General features: G+C 37.6%; 1 protein-coding gene across 3 annotated transcripts in view; it reads left to right on the top strand.

The window, feature by feature from the left end:
- The window catches only part of rbks (ribokinase), a 45920-nt gene that overhangs the window by 2055 nt on the left and 22741 nt on the right, over window positions 1–21124 (top strand). The window contains exons 2-6 of one of the 3 annotated variants that reach the window (XM_052153564.1): window positions 1314–1372; window positions 10996–11128; window positions 12137–12200; window positions 18436–18498; window positions 20749–20913. In XM_052153564.1, the coding sequence (XP_052009524.1) occupies window positions 1317–1372; window positions 10996–11128; window positions 12137–12200; window positions 18436–18498; window positions 20749–20913 (481 nt within the window). In that variant the 5' untranslated portion in view covers window positions 1314–1316. The remainder of the gene's footprint in view (window positions 1–1313; window positions 1373–10995; window positions 11129–12136; window positions 12201–18435; window positions 18499–20748; window positions 20914–21124) is intronic. The other 2 variants (XM_052153566.1, XM_052153565.1) reach the window with 2 other exon arrangements.

Genomic DNA, 21124 nt, shown 5'->3' with positions numbered 1-21124 from the left:
GAAAAAGAAAAAATGGTTCCGGCCTAAAAAACGAAAATAGTAAATAATAAAATTAGTCTAGATATTTCACAGAACAAAATGTCTCAATCATTCATGCATCTACATATTTTTGTTCAGAAACAAAAGTTACTTGTTTATTAAAGAGATGACCTTTTCTTTTGGCTTTAGTATAATGACACTATAAAAGCCAATCATTTAATTTTGCTAGCATGTTGTCTTTATAACAACATTTACTATTTTTCTCACACAGTAAAAATGGGTATTTGTACATAAAAATATATAGCTGCAATTAATTTTTAGGAAGGGGGTTCTAAAATATAATTGCCAAAATATAAACCAAATGCACACCATGTTCTGGATTATATGCATAGGTTTGACTGTACATGCAGGATGTCCTGCCAGAAGAGCATTGCAGTAGTCCAGTCAAGATATGACAAGTAATTGTATAGCATGACATTTTGTTCACTACATAATATCAATACTTCCATTTGTCTTATTTTATAGTTCTAGTGACATTACTCTAAAATGTAGAAATAGTGTGTCCAAATTTTAGACTAGATTTGAACCTTTCTGTATTTTTAATTGTCTCAAATTGTTGTTTATTCTCAAAACTGCTCATTTTTACCTCACAATTTGTGCTTAATCTCAGAGTTATAATATGTTTTGAATGACGTAAAATAAGTTTTTCCATAAGAATATGTGCTTGAGGATGTTGAGAATGCAAGCACACACAATATTGTGCACTGTCAGGCTTTGGCTTTTTATTATCATGCAGTGAGAGTTGTGTATGTCAAAGGTTCATGTCCAAACAACAAAACAATTAAAGGGTTAGTTCACCCAAAAATGGAAAGTCATACACATCTGGGATGGCTTAAAATTAAATCATGAGATCATTTAGATTTTTAGGTAAACTAACCATTTAAAGCCATTCCAGTCATTAAGACTGATTAGAAACTGAGTAAGCAGAAAATTCAGTTTGAACTTCACTTATGTTGAGAAATGTAGGCTGTCTCTTAGCTAGGAGCCAAGCTTTCACAGTCCCCTGAGGCCTGCTGAGAGATTTGAGGAGATTATCACTCTACTGTTCACATACATTGCCTACATGCAAGGGATTGTATTAATGAAGGATTTCTATGGCTGTTGATAATCACATGATCCAGTCTTGAAATAATCGTCCATACCGCAGTAGGCATGTGTTCAGTCTGAAGCATTATTAGCAAAATGTTAACCTATGGGCAAAGAAAGATTAGAGCACGTTTTGTGAAATATGCTACATGATTTGAGTTTATATGTTTGTTTGTTTCTGATATTAGGTCATGTCTGAAGACGTGAGTGTTATAGTGGTGGGTTCCTGTATGACCGACTTGGTTAGGTAAGCTATTTGACTAGTTCAGCATCAGAAATTAACTATTGTTCTAGGCAAAAAAATCCACAAAAAAGTGAGCCTAATCCCCCATATATTTAAAATATGAGTTCCAAATGTCATATACTATATGATGATTTCATGCTTATGTGACAAGTTGTTCCTACATTTGAAGATCACACTCATTGCTGTGCTTGTGAAACATATTCTGCATGCAGAATGCAGACTTGAAGTTTTAAAATAACTTAAGTGTTATTTAAAGAAATTTGTGTTCCTGCAAATAAAGTCTTTGGGGAAGATTTAGGGAAGTGTCTCCTGCTCTGCCAGCTCAGGCTCTTATTAATATTTTCCCAGGGAACTGATTCACTGTCAAATGGGTTCTAGTCATATTGACTGTTCAGGTGCACGTTCAGATGCCTGGAATGGCCTAACTCGCAGCTGGGCAAACTGGCAACTTTAACCGAAAAATCAATACACAGTATTGCATATTAAGAGGTCTGTTATCTTTTATACTCAAAGGAAGAAATGTTTTCCAAAGCGCTGTGTCATGCAGACTCAACATTTTTCTTTAAATTGTTTCCATAATTATATAAATTATATTCCTTTCTATCTTTGTCATTGTCAAACAAAACTAAATGTCCTTAAAAAAATACAGTATAACTGTATACTGTATATTACTATTTAAAATTCCATCAACTATGTTGGCCTTTGATGAGTAGAGATTGCATCAATTAGGCAATAGTTCTGATGGGAAGTATGTGTTTGTTTTTTGGTGGGCTTCTTTTTGGAGGGTGGCTGACACATTTCCCCCATCAAAGTGCTATGCATGGCTTTGAAGTGTAAAATCCAGTTTTCAATGTGGCTTGTATTTGTGACAGTTAAACGGAATCAGGCACTTTGGAATGTGTCTCATGCAGAACATCTGTGTTTTTGTGTTGAAGCCATAGAGTGCCACCTACTGATTACAGACTGAACTAGGCACTAAATCTTCTCTGTTCCTGTTACAAATGTATCAATGCTGATTATGCAATGCTATTAATTTTCCTGGGCTATGAAAGAGCAACCTCTGAGAACTGTAAATGTATTTTAAAGAATACCATGGAATTACCATGCTCCATGTCCATAAAACCATGATACTGCAACACTGTAAAAAAAACTAAAATGTATTTGCCTCCTTTAATTTTGAGTCAAATATAAGTGGTACCAATATTACAAACTGCATCAATAAGTTCATTGCACTTTTTTACTTGTTAAATGGATGAAAAGAAATATGTTTTAATAACAATTATTAATATTTTCAGATCATGGTTCATGTCCAAAAAACCATGGCATTACCATGTTTACATGTCCATACCATGTTTACATGTCTAAGGTTCCCTGAGATGAAGGGAACGAGATATTGCTGTAAGCACTATAGGGAGTGTCCTTCACATAAGCTTGTTGAAACCCTTATACGATCACGGCAATCTTTTGATTGGCAATGGTGTCTGAGCCCCGCCCCTTTAGGAGTGCAGTCACTATTTATTCAGAATTTTCTGACTGTGGGGCAAGAGGGAGTCACTCATATTATAAAACTCTGAAGTAGTAGCGCAGTCAACTTTCACAATGTCTCATTTCCTTCATCTCAGGGAACCGAAGTTACATGTGTAACCGGAGACGGTTCCTTTTCGATTCAGTTCACTCGACATTGCTGTAAGCACTATGGGGAACAATATCCCATCTAGCCACACTACGTGACATTACACTCCCAGAGTTATGACATTAAATAGATATATTCATAAGGAGTCAAATACCACAGGCCGATGACTTATAAGTCATTTTAAAATGTATATGAATAGTCCCACATGGCGGAGGCCAGATGGAAACTATTGTAGTCTGGGATCTGTATGAAACATATAGATATACACAGTATGGATTATTAATTCACAATAAGGTTGGAAAAGTAGGTTTTATTTCTAATGGGAGTGCTTATGACTTTAAGAGAAGCCGTTCAACAGCATACAATTAGGTGACTTTATTGATTATAGTCAGTAGCCCACCCGTAATAAGGGCTTGGGCTCATCCGCTTGAAAGTAAGAAGCACTCTATACAGAGATTGCTTGAGGGGATGGACGCCACTTCCAGGTTATAAAACCTCACGAACGTGTTTTGTGAGGACCATCCTGCTACCAAACATATCTCCTGTAAGGACACACCATTTGTCTACACCCATGAAGAGGTCATGTCTCTGGTTGATTGTGCTTTGACACCAATAGGAGAATTCGCACCCTGTGATTCATAATCAGGGGTGATCACATTAACAATCCAGCAAGAGAGCCTTTGTTTGGAGATGGGCATTCCTTTTGTGCATAACAAATAAAGAGCTGATCTGACAGTCTAAACTGACGGGTGCGGTCAACATATGTATGCAATGCCCTGGGCATAACATATGCATAGATTGCTCTTCATCTTAATTAAATGGTGGGGGAAATATTTTTTCCAAATGAACCACCTGAGCCCTGAAGTGTGTTGATAAAACCTTGATAAAACATTTAAGCACATATCTTAAATCGTGGCTTTTGACAGATCTGGAGTCTGGACCAAACACCAGGAATGAGCTGTCAGTCGACAGTGCCTGCATGTCACCCACCCATTTAAACAAAGCCAATAGGAGTGTGGTCTTTAAGGAAAGCACCCAAAGCTCAACAGATTCCAGTGGCTTGAACAGGGCGTTTGTGAGTGAATTCAGCACCAGATTTAAGGCCCAAGTCGACACCATAGCATGGCAAGGGGGATTGAAACGCCTCCTTCCTTAATGAAATTTATGACTTCATTATGTTTGCCTATGGAAGAGCCAGCCTCCAGGGTGTGGTATGCTGAGATAGTCACTACATAAACCTTGAGCATTGATGGGGTAAGATCATCTCTTGAAGAAATGTCAAAATCTCAGCTATGGGGCAACTCACCAGGTCTTTACCGTGTGAAGAGCACCAATTTGCAAAAACGTGCTATTTAAGTGCATAGAGGCGACTCGTGGAGGGTGCTCTAGCCTGTAAAATGGTATTCAACACCGATTGAGACAATTCTGGCTCATCCAATGTGCTCTGTTCAGGGTCCACACATGCAGGTTCCACAGCTCTGGCTGGGGATGCCAAATCGTTCCTTGTGCTTGAGAGAGAAGGTCTCTCCTCAGCTGTATTTCCCATGGATGGCCGTCTAATATTTCTATCATCTATGGAAACCAGGACCGATTGGGCCATTTCGGAAAAATGTACAGAACTGTCGTCACAGACTTTGCTGATGACAAAATGAAGGAGGCACACCGGGGGAAATGCGTACTTGAGTTTAGCTGGCATTTGTGTGCCAGCGCATCCACACCCAGCAGGGCTTGGGTCATGGAGTACCAGAGGGGAGAGTGGCCATTCTCCACAGTGGCGATTAGGTTGACTTCCGCTTTGCCTAATATTTCCCAAATCCTGTCTGAGGATGAAGTCTCCATTCCCGTGGTAATAATCCCTGGCGTGACAACAGATCTGCTCGGAAATTCAGATAGCCCAGGACATGTGACGCACGCAATGAGAGGAGATGTGCCCGCTCTGCTGGAGGAGGCGTTGTGTCAAAGCTGGAAAGACAGCAGTTCTAGGCGGTTGATGTGCCATGTCCGTTTCGCACCTGTCCAGGTGAAAGTTGGGCATCCATCGCACACCGTGCCCCAACCTGTGTGAGATGCATCTGTGGTCACCACTTTTTTTCAGAAAATTTTACCCAGCTTAAGACCTTGTTGGTAGAAGGCCGGCAATGTCCATAGTGCTAGAGCAGCCAGACAGCAGCGAGTCACTGTAATGTGCATGCGTCCCGAGGCTCCAGGCATGATGCGAAACATGCCACTTGAGCCAGTACTGGAGAGGTCTCATGTGTAACAAACCTAATGGTATGATGTCGGATTTTGCTGCCGTTAAAAACCAACATTCTCTGAAATTTCTTCTATGGCAATGTTTCCCCAGTTTGAACTGAGACAGACAACGAAGAATGGGATGTACGTGCTCATTCGAGAGGTGTGCACAAATGCTCATGGAGTTTAAACAAACCCCTTAAAAGGATATTTGCTGGCTTGGGAAAAGTGTTTTTATAGCCCAGTTGATATTCAGACCCAGATTTTTCAGATGGCAAAGCATCTCTTTGTTCTCTCAATAGTGCCTCTGATTGGGTTAGTAATAGCTAAAAGTCGAGATAATTCATACACACACACTGTTAATTTCCAGTGGGGTGAGCGCCGCATCAATACTTTTTGTGAACGTGCAGGGAGCCAGAGACAGACCGAAAGGAAGGACTTTGAATTGATACACAGTTCCCTTGAACGCAAATCTCAAAAACCACCTGTGACGTGGTGCAATTGGTACATGAAAGTGCCTGTCCTTCAGATCTATTGATGCAAACCAGTCTTAAGGATGGAGGTGTGATAAGATCTGGTTTGCATCAATAGATCTGAAGGACATGCACTTTCATGTACCAATTGCAATTGGTTTTTGAGATTTGCGTTCAAGGGGCGGCTGTGGCTCAGATGGTAGAGCGGGTCGGCTACCAATCGCAGGGTTGGTGGTTCGAATCCTGGCCCACATGGCTCCACATGCCGAAGTGTCCTTGGGCAAGACACTGAACCCCGAGTTGCTCCCAATGGCAGGCTAGCGCCTTGCATGGCAGCTCTGCCACCATTGGTGTGTGAATGTGAGTGTGGATGGGTGATTGGGACACAGTGTAAAGCACTTTGGTAACCTCTAAGGTTAATAAAAAAGTGCTATAAGTGCAGACCATTTACCATTTACCAAGGGAACTGTGTTTCTGAGTTATCATTTTAAATGGTGCTTCGCGAGCATGCAATTCAAGCAAATGGGCTGAAACTCGCCATTTTTCTTAAGAACAAGAAAATAACAACTGTAAACCCTGCTGTGTGTGTCGCAGTCTGGGACAGTCTCTACCATGTTTTTTTTCGAGGAGACTGTGAATCTCTGCATGCATTTCCATCCCATGACAGTATTATGGCAGAGGTGAGCTGTGACCACCTGTTCCACCGGGGGAAGCTTTGAGTAGCCTTTTCCCTTGGCGTGGTCCACTTTAGTGAGGACGGCAGCATCTCAGACCTGAGTGCATGAAAATTAGGGCTCACGCCAGGTCTTTTGTGAGCTCCGTGTGGACATCAAGGAAGAATGGTGTGCTCCTCCGAACCGTGGTATGTCGGCGACGGCCGGTTTGTAAAAAACATTCATCCAGGTGAGACTTTTCTGGCTCTTCTGGAGGGGACCACTCAAGACCGAGCTCTTCAACAACCCTTGTGAGGACGCGAAGAAGCTCCTTCTCCGTGGTGTGTGCACAATCTTCACCCTCACTGGGGGAAGGAGTGGCAGCATCCTCTGTGAACCACTCACCAGAAGTTGCGACTGACACAGGATCATCCCCATCATCAGAGCCACCAAACGTAATGAGTATCACACAAGCGGCTCTTTAGTTAAAATTGTATATATAAATAAAGGATACAGTAATTCCAGCAGAGCGCTGTAGGAAGCAGGGAGGAGTTTCGCTGAAATGCCGCATTGATCAACAAAGAGCATCTGAAATGAAGAACCCGTTCACCGAGAACGTCTTAGTCGGCGATGTGGAGAGCTCTTCACCCGAACACAAAGGGGAGCGGAAAGCCTCTCTGTGCATGCGTTGATTACATGTCGGCAAGACACTGAACCCCAAGTTGCTCCCAATGGCAGGCTAACGCCTTGGATGGCAGCTCTGCCGCCATTGGTGTGTGAATGTGTGTGTGGATGGGTGATTGGGACACAGTGTAAAGCACTTTAGTAACCTCTAAGGTTAAAAAAAAGCACTATATAAGTGTAGACCATGTGACGAGTCCTCCTATTTGCATTTTGATTTGAAGTTCCATCCACTGTAAGTGTATATTGACGGCAAAGCAGAAAGGGTTCCAAGACAAAGATGGAGTTTGCAGTGTTGAAGGAAGAAAACTCTTAAATGGTGACTGAGTGCCTAAAGGTGCGGGGCTCAGACACATTGCCAATCACAAGATAGCCGTGATTGTACAAGGTTATGTGAAGGACACTTCCCATAGTGCTTATAGCAATGTCGAGTGAAATGAATAGAAAGGGAACCAGTTACCATGGTACTTTGAGACGTTGTTATTGAAATCCTCTGTCCCAGTGGCTTTGATTGACAAATACTGTACAGTACTTGCTCTGTGGACCTTAAAGGAGTGTTATAGGTTCAGTATAAGTTAAATTCAATTGAGAGCATTTGTAACATGTTGTTTATTACCTCAAACATTCATTTAGACTCGAGCCTTTTTTTCTTAAAAAAAATAAAAGCAGAAATCGAGGTTACAGTGAGGCACTTGCAATGGAATTGTATGTGGCCAAATTTTGGAGGGTTTAAAGGCAGACATTTGAAGCTAATAATTGTATAAAAGTACATACTGTGCATTAATTCTTCTGTTAAAACATATGTGTTATTTTAGTTGTAAATTTGTTTACATTTTAGTTTTTACAGTCATTTCATTGTTTTAGGGTTTAAAGTTTTATGTTGTCAAAAAAAAACTTTTTTGTAAAATTGGATATTTACACAGAAAAGGTCAGAAAGCGATTTCATGACACTAAAGACATGTTTATGTTTACATGCATATTGCTAATGTCTTGTAGCTGTAATTAAAAAAATAAAATAATAATAACAATAATTTAACGTTTACGAATTGGCCCCATTCAGTTCCATTGTTAGTGCCTTCCTGTAACACAGATTTTTTTTCTTTTCTTTTTTAGAAATGGAGGTGGAAATAATTTTTTTTGGTAATCAACAAAAATCCACAAATGCTGTTGATTGAGCTTAAAGGAATGTTCTGGGTTCAGTAAGGTCACTCAACAGCATTTGTGGCATAATGTTGATTACCAGAAAAGTGTAGTTTGACAAAAAACGAGGTTATAGTTTGGCACTTACAATGGAAGTGAATGGGGACAATAAAAGTGCATATAGCACTTTTTTAACACAGCAATTTTAAGCGTATAGTTTTATAAAAGCACTTGCATTAATTCCTCTTAAAACTTGTGTATTATTTGAGATGTAAAGTTTAAATCATCACTTTTGTTGTCGTTTTAGGGTTTATTGACATTACATCGACATTTACAAGTTGTAAAATTGGTAATAACGTGACACAGAAAAGGTTTTATCACACAGAAATCTTGTCTTGTGGCTATACTTTTGTGAGTATTTTATCATTAAAAAATTGGCCACCATTTACTTCCATTGTAAGTGCCTCACTGTAACCCAGATTTTAACTTTTTTTAAAGAAAATGTGGAACGAGTTGAAATTCGTTTTTGTGGTGATCAATATTATGCCACAAATGTTGTCGATGAGGTTAACGTTTGAATCTGGAACATCACTTTAACTTGTATTGAGTGCGGAATATTGCTTTAATCTACAATTGCACATTGTCAATGTTCCTGCTGTGTTTCTCAGTCAGTTTGTGGTCCAATCTTTATTGGAAACAATGAATTGGAATAAACATCTGCTTGCACCGCAGTCTACGTCACAGAACACCTGTTTGTGTTTCCTTTTTGGCTAAGAAGATGTACACCATTTGTGGTAGAATGACTGTTGCTCGTAAAAAAATGAAAGGACTGTAGGAGAGGAGTTAAGGTGAGGCCAAACTGTCTTTAATCTCATTCACAGACGATGACTCAATCAGACACACACAGACTGCTGGCTAATTGAACCAAAAGTCAAATAGAGGATATGCACTGTTATTGGTTACAAAGTTGTATCAGTGCTAATAGCAACGTAATTGTCCTATTTTAAGCGTCCGTATTTCTTTGCCGAACCACAGGTGTCTACAAATCTAAGTGAAGGCTGCTCTGATTAGGCTCGGGCTGCCTCCAAAAATGTCATGTTTTTCATTCATCATTACATGTTCATTATATTTATCATTTCATAATTGAAATGCAGAATTAAACAGTCAGTAAATGCATTGTTTGGGGTACACATGCCGCTTCAGATGTAGCTTTTGGGCCACCGCAGTGTAAAGATGGCACAAGAGTGTCATTTGTGGTAATTGAGTGAATTTAGTAAATAGAGTGAATAATGTAATATTGTTAATAATATTGTTAGTTTAACCTTCCTCATCCTTCTTCTCATTCCTGAAGCTTTTGGCTAAAGATGTTGTTCAAGTGTCTTGGAAGTTGTTTCAGATTGAGGAATTACTAAAAATAAGGATTTTGCATTTTCTGCACTGATTTTGCAGGGAAATCTGTGGAATTAATTTGAATGGAGCTTAGAGTACCACAGTTTTATTGGTTGCTGAAAGCATGATGAGTTAACCAACATGTTTAACAAACCAACAAGCAAGAGGCAGAGAATGTGTAGAACTCTTTGAACTATAGGATTTTTAACTTGTGGTAATGTTTCTTTAAATTATCTTGAGTTCTTCATTCTAAGTTGTTCATGTAACATTCTGTATCAACAAAAGTTGCCCTTAAATCATCAAAAACATCAACAACCAGCTCCAATCTCTTCACCAGTCAGTTTACTGGAATCTAGACAAGAGCTTTCCTCATCTGCATTGACTTCCTTTAATATTACCTCTTTTAACTACAGAACACAAACAAGACACTTTCACATGTGAAAAACAACTCTATTGGCATCATTTAAACATGGACTCCCGGAGACTTGGACTAGGGCCAGACTATTACAAGCTGTCTGGGATAGCTTTTTTTTTTTTCTGTTGTTCAATAGAATGAGTAATGGCTGCTTGTTCTGGTTGGGTGAAAGGCTGATGGACCTCTCTCTGAAATGTCACGCACTAAGGCGGCACAGCAATTAACTTTTCTGGGAGTCCAAGGACCTGCCTTAGATTTAGAAGGGCCAGGATGTCATGTCATATTATTTTCACTTACAGCCTATAAACATTGCCCATTTCCAGTAAAAGGCCCCTCATTTAAACAATATGGACTTTGAGAATTGACTGAATGGCCCATTTATTGTTCTTTTAAAAACAAATTACACTGGTGGACATCCACATTCACTAAAGACCTACCAAGAATTAATTTGACTGAATATTTGATCTTTACTCTAGTTGCTTTAGTTATGGTGTTGACTGTTAAAGATCCTAGCAGCATTTACTCGCTCTTATACGATTCCAAACCTTCCTAACCATTATGATTTTCTGTCTTTTAATGCACTGGTTAAAACTGCGGCCAGGGGGCCGCCAAGGGGAGCGAGTGTGTCGGCGGAAAATTTCAGAGAACAAGTGTAAAAAAGATATGAATGTTTGCGCTGCATATATTGATCATATACCATGTAAAAGTGAATTTTGCATAATAGGTCCCCTTCAAGTGACATTAAATTGCATTGGTGCTTGCGTGTTTCATAAAAGATCACGACATGGTAATCACAAATAAAAATATAAACATGCAAAGGCGATTTGAGAGGAAAGAAAATCTTAGGGGTTTGGAGTAACATGAGGGTGAGTAAATGATGGCAAAATGTTCATTTTTTAGGTGATCTATTCATTTCTGAGGAATATGATTATTCATTTCTGATATTCATAGGTGATCTGTTAACACCCCATATTATACTTTCATGTTGTTTTATGTGTCTCTAAATCTAGCCAGGCACCTCGACTTCCCAAAGCTGGAGAGACGATACATGGACACAAGTTCTTTATCGGATTTGGTGGCAAAGGAGCCAATCAGTGTGTTCAAGCTGCACGAATGGGGGTCAAGACTGCCATGGTGTGCAAGGTACTAAATGTTGCCTGCTTTCCTATTAATATTTAAAGACTAGTTCTATCAGAAATACTTGAGATTATTTAAATTATTTCGAACTAAAAGATACTTATATAATTTGGCTTGAGCCCCATTCTACGGTTCTGTGCTCCGATGCTGCTTGAACCGTCAGACCTTGCCGGAGGCTATGATGGTAGGGGAGCGTAGTTTACCTCCGCCCTGGACTGGACCTAAACTGGTGGAGATTGGGTGGGAAGGGGGGTGAAAACCCAGAAGAATGCGAAAAGTGAGAGGTAGCTGGCAGGCTTATAAGCGGAGGCTGTATTGTGATTGGATGAAATGCCTGATAGAATGAATCCTGAGATCTTCCTGCTAACTACGTATCCGCTAAAATTTCTGTCTATTCCTCTTAACTTGTGAACACCCTAAATAACTTAAAATAGCCTTAGGTACATGTTCACTCCAAAAAGTTCAGGTCGAAACCCATCAATTCCTATGTTTTAGCGTTTAACCACATGAGAGTGACTAACCAAGTGATAAAGCTTCATTTTGTCAGCATAAAGACACTAATCAATACAAAAGTGTATGCAGCGTGCAAAAGTAGACTCTCATTGCTTTCAGAAACACTCAAAGAGAGATCACACATCAAAGACAGAGTTCCAGGTAAGGAAGGGACTCTTCTGCTGGGGCTTAGGACCCCATTCTTGGCACGTCTCTACCAGCATAGGATAAAAACAGAACCAGTTGGGGAAACAGGAACTCTTTTGCCCATCACCTCACCATTGAACATCTCATAGGAAGGAAGAATGGGAGATCTAAGTTGTATTTGAGTGGAGGCATTTGTTTGGGGTTGCTATATCTGGAAGGCTGGCCTGATATAGCAATGCAGAACTTTGGCCGGTCAGCGAGTGGCTAGAAAACATTGTTTCAGGTTCTGCTTTTTGAATTTTTTACCATTTAAAAAAGAACAAGTTTAATGTGGTTTCTTTTTCAAAATATCCTAAATATTTCTTCTATCTTTAGGTCGGCAAAGACTTTTTTGGGGACAACTACATTCAGAACTTCAAAAATAATGGCGTATCCACTGGTAATGGCAATCATTGTACATTCCGTTCTTGACATATCAGGCTTTGTTCAGACAGGTATTAAAAATGTGATCTTTTTGGTGTATTAGACTCAATTCTGTTAAAAATGAAATTGAGTTTTATAAACCTGATACATAACTGTCCAAAACCAATTCAAAATCGGATGTTTGGAAATTTGAAAATCACTGCAATGCATATATATTTATAAATGTTTTGGTATTCAGGGCATGATGAGTATGCAACATTATACCAAATGTGCAGTCTTGAAATAATTAACAAAATCTCATTCTGTACTGACAGCTTGCTATTCTCAGTTATCCTCAGGTACTGGATACTGATAACGCTGCCTAACATGTGTTTACGATTTAATCACTTTTAAAATTATATCGTGGGATGCACAGTCTATAGGAAACTGAATTGCCAAATAAAAAGCATATTAAAATCATTCCATTATTCAAGAAGTTGCTTAATTTCAACAACAAAATCATGCAAATTATATATTAAGCAGTCAATATAACCCAGCCCTTATACTGCCTGTATTGTAAACATTTCAGAGTCCAATATTTCAACATTTTCAGATTTGTCCAGATGCGATTTAATTATGCACTTGTCTCTCTTTTTGATTTTGTAGAACAGTAGTATAGTATGTGTGTGTGTGTATATATATATATATATATATATATACACACACACACACAGTGTTGGGAGTAACGGAATACATGTATCGGGATTACGTATTTAAAATACAAAATATAACTAACAGTTTCCACTACAGATACAATTTAAATAATTCGTAATTAGAATACAGTTACATTCAAAAAGTATTTTGATTACTGAAGAGATTACTTTGCATTTTATTGTAATTTGTTTCATTTAATATTTAGTCCTTTCAGATGGAAAACATTTATACATATAAATGATGCGATCCAAAATGCTTTTGAACAGCGGTGAAACACTTTCTTATGATGTATTACATTCATACGTGCAGTCAGTGAAGTAAGTTTGAAATAAGTTTGGAGCAGAAGAAAAATAAATAAACCTTGTGTAAATTGTCAGTTTACGCTAAGCTATAATGTTATTTCTAGCCATTTTACATGCACGTTACCAGACACAATCATATTTTTTTCTCAAGAATATTCACGTTGGATTATAATTTATTTTATACTAGTAAGACCTTTGATATTAGTGCTTATTCTTGATAAAACAATTTTGTATTGTTTTCCTGTCAAAAGTTCTAAAAATCGTTAAAACAAGATCAATTTGAATTATCTTGTTTTTGAAACAACACTGCATAAGATATTTAGGTTTATCAGTGAATGTTTTTTTAACATGTGTATTGTGTCTTGCTGTACTGGCAGAGTGTACAAGTCAAAACAAGTGAAAAAATCTACCAGTGCTTTTTAGAATATATTACTGACTTTAAGTAATCTAATAGAATATGTTACAAATTACATTTTACAGCATGTATTCTATTATCTGTAGTGGAATGCTTTTCAAAAATAACCCTCCCAAACCTGTATGTATGCATGTGTGTGTGTATATATATATATATATATATATATATATATATATATATATATATAAAAATAGCTTTGGAAAAAACGTATGTGTTTGAGTCAAATAAAAATTATATATACATACACAGTTGAAATCAGAAATGATCACGCACCTTAGCCAAATATATTTACACTCAGTTTTTCACAATTCCTGACATTATTCATAGAAAACATTCCTTGTCTTAGGTCAGTTAGGATCACTGCTTTATTTTAAGAATGTGAAATGTCAGAATAATAGTAGAGAGAATTATTTATTTCAGCTTTTATTACTTTCATCGGATTCCCAGTGGGTCAGAAGTTTACATACACTTTGTTAGTATTTGGTAGCATTGCTTTTAAATTGTTTGCCTTCCACAAGCTACTCACAATAAATTGCTGGCATTCCTCCAGACAGAACTGGTGTAACTGAGTCAGTTTTGTATGCCTCCTTGGTCGCACATGCTTTTTCGGTTCTGCCCACAAATTTTCTATCGGATTGAGGTCTGGGCTTTGTGATGGCCACTCCAATACCTTGACTTTGTTGTGCTTAAGCCATTTTGCCACGACTTTGGGGGTATGCTTGGGATCATTGTCAATTTGGAAGATCCATTTGTAACCGAGCTTTAAATTCCTGGCTGATATCTTCAGATGTCACTTCAATATATCCACACAATTTTTCTTCCTTATGATGCCATACATTTTGGGAAGTGCACCAGTCCCTCTTGCAGCAGAGAACATGATGCTGCCACCCCATGCTTCACGGTTGGGATGGTGTTCTTCGGCTTGCAAGCCTCACCCTTTTGCCTCCAAACATAACAATGGTCACTATAGCCAAACAGTTCAATTTGTGTTTAATCAGATCAGAGGACATTTCTTCAAAAAGTAAGATCTTTGTCACCATGTGCATTTGCAAACTGTAGTCTGGATTTTTTTTATGGTGGTTTTGGAGCAGTGGCTTCTTCCTTGCTGAGCAGTTTCAGGTTATGCTGATATAGTACTCGTTTTACTGTGGATATAGATACCTGTCTACCTGTTTCCTCCAGCATCTTCACAAGGTCGTTGTGCGTACTATTGTTTGTACAGATGAACATGGTACCTTAAGGCATTTGGAAATTGCTCCCAAGGATGAACCCACAATTTTGTTTCTGAAGTCTTGGCTAATTTATTTTTATTTTCCCATGATGTCAAGCAAAGAGGCACTGAGTTTGAAGGTAAGCCTTAAAATAAATCCACAGGGTTCACCTCCAATTGGCTAACTGTCTAAAGAATTGGCATAATTTTCTGGAATTTTCCAAGCTGCATAAAGGCACAGTTAACTTAGTGGATGTAAATTTCTTACCCACTGGAATTGTGATATAGTCAAATAAAAGTTAAACAATCTGTCTGTAAACAATTGTTGGAAAAATTACTTGTGTCATACACAAAGTATAGGTCCTAAAGGCTTGTCAAAACTATAGTTTGCTAATATTAAATCTGTGGAGTGGTTAAAAAATGTGTTTTGATGACATATGAGTATGTAAACTTCTGACTTCAACTGTGTGTATGTATGTATGTATATATATAGATATATATATATATATATATTAGTGCTGCACGATTAATCATATCGCAATCGCGAAGTCAGCCTGTGCGATTATATGACGGCAAATTCTGCGATTTTATTAAATAAATAAGTGCATGTGTGGACGTGACAGCCCATTCTCTCTGAGAGCTGTTTGCCCATTTTCTACACCGCTAATAAAAAGATGACCTGTCAGTCTCAGTTTAGGGATTGGCATATGTGGTCATGTGAGTTTCCGGTGTTCAGTGTGGAAATCAGGTGAAGATGGATGCCGAGCAGACAGACACTGAACTGGTGATCAGAAATAATAACACAGAAACACAGATCACAGCTTGGCAATATGTCTTTATTTCATCAATAATTAAAGTTAATATAATACGGGAGCGTGACATGTAAATAAGCACAAACTCCAAAACTGTCATTCTCTGTGCGGTCAGAGCTGCTTCAACCAGTCGTGGAAGAGACCCAATCTGAGCGTGAGTCGAAACCGGGAGAGATATAAAGTTCCGCGGGCTGATGCGCACTCTAACACGGAGACGCTCGTCTCTCACCCCCACTGTCTGCAGTGCAACATGTTGCATCATTGATGAGATCATCATAAAATCAATCTTATGTGAAAAATAACATTCAAATTACAACAACAATAAAATGTGTGTGTATATGTGTGTGTGTGTATATATATATATATATATATATATATATATACACACACAACAACAAAAAAGTTTTACTGGTTTGATTGAGTGAACCACACTTTTATATCCAGTTTCCTTTTCAAAAGAGTTTATACAAAGTACATGTTACATCCTACTTAAATGTCCCTGTTTGTTTGTACAATCTTTTTTTCGTGAAAATTTGTATGTTCTTATTTATTGTTCTATTTTATTTGGGTGTAATATTGAGAAAATAACACATTTGCAGTAATGCAAATATATTATTTAATTTTGTAAAAATATTTTAATTTGAAAACACTGTGCATTTATAGTTGTTGTTGTTGTTGTTGCTAGTTTGTATGTTTGAGTTGAAAAATACACATTTCAGCATTATCAGTAATCTATTTGTGCATTTTCCTTAATAATCAAGCAAGATGACTCATGATACCATTTGTTTATTATATCTCAATCGCATATCGCAATATTAACCTCAATAATCACATAATGACATTTTCCCCAAATCGTGCAGCTCTAAGATGGATAGATAGATAGATACTATATGTATATCTGTATATATGATATACTGACAATACTGTAAATTGAACTACAGTGTTGTTCAAAAGTTGAATATGAGAAATGAGAGAGAATCATGGGCAAAACTTTAATATATAAATATATATTTAAATATATATATACACTAGCAGCCAAAAGTTTGAAATAATGTTCAGATTTTGCTCTTATGGAAAGACATTGGTACTTTTATTCACCAAAGTGGCATTCAACTGATCACAATGTATATTCAGGACATTAATAACATGAAAATTGTGAAATAATGAATAGTGAAACATTTTCAGAACTTCTTAAACTACTTCAAAGAGTTCTCATCAAAAATAACCCAACGTGCAGCAATGACAGCTTTGCAGATCCTTGGCATTCTAGCTGTTAGTTTTTCCAGATACTCAGGTGACATTTCACCCCACACTTCATGAAGCACTTGCCATAGATGTGGCTGTCTTGTCGGGCACTTCTTACATACCTTACAGTCTAGTACAATTCTTCCCATAAGGCCTGCACCCCTGAGTCTTCTCTTTACTGTTGTACACCAAATTGGTGTTGAGTGTGTAGAATTCAATGAAGCTGTCAGCTGAGGACATGTGAGGCATCTATTTCTCAAACTAGAGACTCTTGATGTACTTGTCCTCTTGTTAAGTTGTACATCTGACCTTCCACATCTCTTTCTGTCCTTGTTAAAGCCAGTTGTTATTTCTCTTTGAAGACTGTAGTGTACACCTTTGTATGAAATATGACAAGTTTCTATAGAAAGCTGTTTCTTTTTTACCATTTCTGACCTAATATTGGCCTTAAGACATGCATACTATTGCATACTGTGGAAACTCAAAACAAACACTAAGACAATGTTAAGCTTCATTTAATGAACCAAATAATTTGGCAATATAATGGCAAGTGATTATATTTTGCATGTATACTCAAGGATAAGGTGTTGGAGTGATGGCTGTTGGAAATGGGGCCTGTCTAGATATGATCAAAAAGGACTTTTTTCAAACAGTGATGGTGCTGTTTTTTACATCAGTAATGTCCTGACTATAATATGTCATCAGTTGAATGCCACTTTAGTGAATTAAAGTACCAATTTCCTTCCGAAAAAGTAAAATCTGTACATTATTCCAATCTTTTGGCCACCAGTGTATACAGTAGGGTAAGACAGGAAAAGATGCCCCCTTAAGAACAATGTTAATTTACTTAGATACAATTTTAGCATGTACAGGATGATGATGCATCATCCAACATATTATCAAGTGAAATAAATAGAAACATTTGCTAATTTTGTTGTCATAGCACAAACTTAAAAAATTATGAAAAGAGGCCATCTTACCCCACAACTGGGGCAAATCATCTTACACCAAGGGTCTAAATGGAAACAATATTTTTTACTACAAAAATCAAAATAATTTACTGTGTCCAAAGATCACTATTAACAAATAGGCATAACATTTTTTAATATCCAACCTAATAGAATGTCACAAATCACTATTTTCCAGTGACACATTTTTTTTTATAATTTATCCTCAAAAATGAAACATGAAGATTAAGAGGTAATAAAGGTGCTTAGATGAGAGTTTGTGCCATCAATGATCAAGAGAAAAAATGAACCTATGTACAGTATATAAGGATACAAAATATAAATATACTGTATCTGTAAATGTATACTAATCTTGACTGAAATGAATCAAACTTGCCAACTCCAACTCACATGTTGAAACTTGATTGCCAAATAAAAAGCACATTAAAATCATTTCATTATTCAAGAAGTTGCTTAATTTTGCCAGCAAAATATATTGTAAGTAATCAGTATCACCCAGAACTTATATTTCCTGTATTGTAAAAAGATCAGAGTTTCGAAGGTCAAAGATTTCAACTTTCATATTTGTTCAGATGTGATTTATTCATGCACTTCTCTCTTTTTTAGATTTTGTAGAACAGACTGAAAAAGCTGCAACCGGAGCTGCCTCTATCATCGTCAATAACACAGGTAGAATAAAATTGGTCTGAGTACTGAGCCTTAATGTATCCCTGGCTTTTAAAAGCACCTAAAATAACATAAACACCACTAAGCACTCTTCTGAATGAGACATGGATGAGTGAGAAGCTCTCTTCCTTCTCTCGCCTACGCAGGGTAATTTTAAACATGGTTTAATGTTCTGTAGCACTACTTGGACATAAAGAAAGTTGACAACCAGCCTGGCACTCTATGTGAGGCCTGCTGCATTGTAAATGTCATGGTATAGTGAACCAGCATAAGTTCTGAACACTTGCGGAGGCCCACTAGTGCCACAGTGAGCACCCTAGGAAGAGCTCTGATTGCCGTCATGATCGCCATAACAACCTACTGAAATCTCAGTGTCCCAGCATCCTGTGTGAATGTCACAATGACGTTAGATTGAACAATTATCTAGCAAGATAATGAGGAATTAATAATGAGGAAAAAACTAGATCATTATCCCCTGACTCTGCAGTGTGGTTTTCTTAATGCTTATGTCAGCTCTGTATGTGTTCCTGTCTGTGTATGATGCAACAGCAGTACATTTTTGTACATGTCTGGTTGTAAGTAGAGTTAAATATCGGTGGCCCCCAAAAAGTATTTGGACACAATGTCACGCTTAAAATGTCTGAATTTCATTGTATATATACACTTCTGTTAATATGTCATATGTGACTTTTCTAAAAGGCAAACATCCCAGAGTCTGCTCTTCACTGCTGCAGATTACCTGGTGTTTGTCATATACTGTTCATTGAAGCTGCTGGTTAAAGGGATATTTCACCCAAAACTGAATATGCTCTCATCATTTACCCACCCTCATTTTTAGAAGAATATCTCAGCTCTGTAGGTCCTCACAATGAAAGTGAATGGTGACCAGAACTCAGAAGGTCCAAAAAGGACATCAAGGCAGCATAAAAGTAATCTATATGACTCTAGTGGTTAAATCCATATGTTCTGAAGTGATAAGATAGGTTTGTGTGTGTGTGTGTGTGTGTGTGTGTGTGCGGGGGGGGGACTCAATATAAAATAAATATTTAAGTCCTTTTTTTTTTACTATAAATCAAAACTTCCACATTCTGGTGTAGAAGTTTTCACATTCAGCAACCTACTGGTTAGGGCTGGTCAAAGGTGGAGATTTATTGTAAATATTGATCTGTTTCTCACCCTCACCTGACACATCGCTTCAGAAGATATGGATTTAAACACCAACAGAGCTGATATATTCTTTAAAAATTTTCGTTTGTGTTTAGCAGAAGAAAGAAAGTCATACACATCTGTGATGGCATGAAGGTAAGTAAATTATGAGAGAATTTTCATTTTTGGGTGACCTATCGATTTTAGTGACTTTAGTTTTTTCAAACTAAAAAGAAACTGATGCACTTCTTTCAGATCCAGTTAGCTTTTTTTCTTTCAAGTAATTATATGCTTAGAGTAGCCTTCATCTCTGAAAAGAACAACAGACTGACAATTTTTAAAGAAATTAGTTTCTTTTCTGACATTTTTCAAACCAAAATTTGACTTGGAAGTTCAAAGTGATTTGCAGGAAATGCATGTGTACTCAATACTTAAGCAACTGGAAAAAGACACTGCATAACCTTTTGTTTTTTGTCTTCATTTTGAACAGCGCATCAATTGTTATCATTTAAAAAAGCAAACTTCTTTTTGTGAAAAGTTTTTCTTGAAAGATGTGTTTGTGCTATATTTCTTATAAATAAATGTAAATAAATTGGGCAGCTGTGGCTCAGGTGGTAGAGTGGGTTGGCCACTAATCGCAGGGTTGGTGGTTCGATTCCCGGCCCACACGATTCCACATGCCGAAGTGTCCTTGGGCAAGACACTGAACCCCAAGTTGCTCCCTATGGCAGGCTAGTAGTGCCTTGCATGCCAGCTCTGCCGTCATTGGTGTGTGAATGTGTGTGTGAATGAGACGCAGTGTAAAGCGCTTTGAATACTGCAAAGGTTAAAAAGGCGCTATATAAGTGCAGACAATTTACCATTTACTTTGATATTTTGAATCAAATACTTTCATGCCTTTTTAAATGTGGCTTACATCTTTTAATGCTTTTTGGGGCGACTGCATATATTCCTATGATATGAATTGTTTTGGGGGGTTTTTGTATGTGAATGCATGTGATTTATAAATGTTAATGTCATATGTAAATACACCTCTAATTAACTATTTTGCCTTTTTAAAGGGTTATACATTGCTGTTAGTTTATGGTTAGTGTGTTGCATTGACAGGTGAGAATGCAATAGTGATAGTGGCTGGTGCTAATATGCTGCTTGGAGAAGAGGAGCTGCGGCGGGCACAATCCGCCATTACTAGAGCCAAAGTACTCATTTGCCAACTTGAAATCAAGCCAGATGCATCACTACAGGCCTTGAGAATTGCTAAAGAGCACCACGGTCAGTCAAACACCTTTGCTTCGCCTCTCAGTATACTGTACTCTCTCACTCAAATTTCTTTTTCACCCAATGTACTAAGGATTTTCCAATCAGTATTTATATACTGATACTGATTATCTATTTCTTGTCATCAGAATTGTCCAATCTCAATACAGATTGTTTATCCTAAGCTCTGGGTATATTAGTTAATTTATATAACATTAATATATAC

Source organism: Xyrauchen texanus, chromosome 22, assembly GCF_025860055.1.
Source record: "Xyrauchen texanus isolate HMW12.3.18 chromosome 22, RBS_HiC_50CHRs, whole genome shotgun sequence".
NCBI classification, from domain to species: domain Eukaryota; kingdom Metazoa; phylum Chordata; class Actinopteri; order Cypriniformes; family Catostomidae; genus Xyrauchen; species Xyrauchen texanus.
The sequence above is the reverse complement of the archived record's forward strand: the minus strand, read 5'-3'. Positions and strand labels throughout refer to the sequence as shown.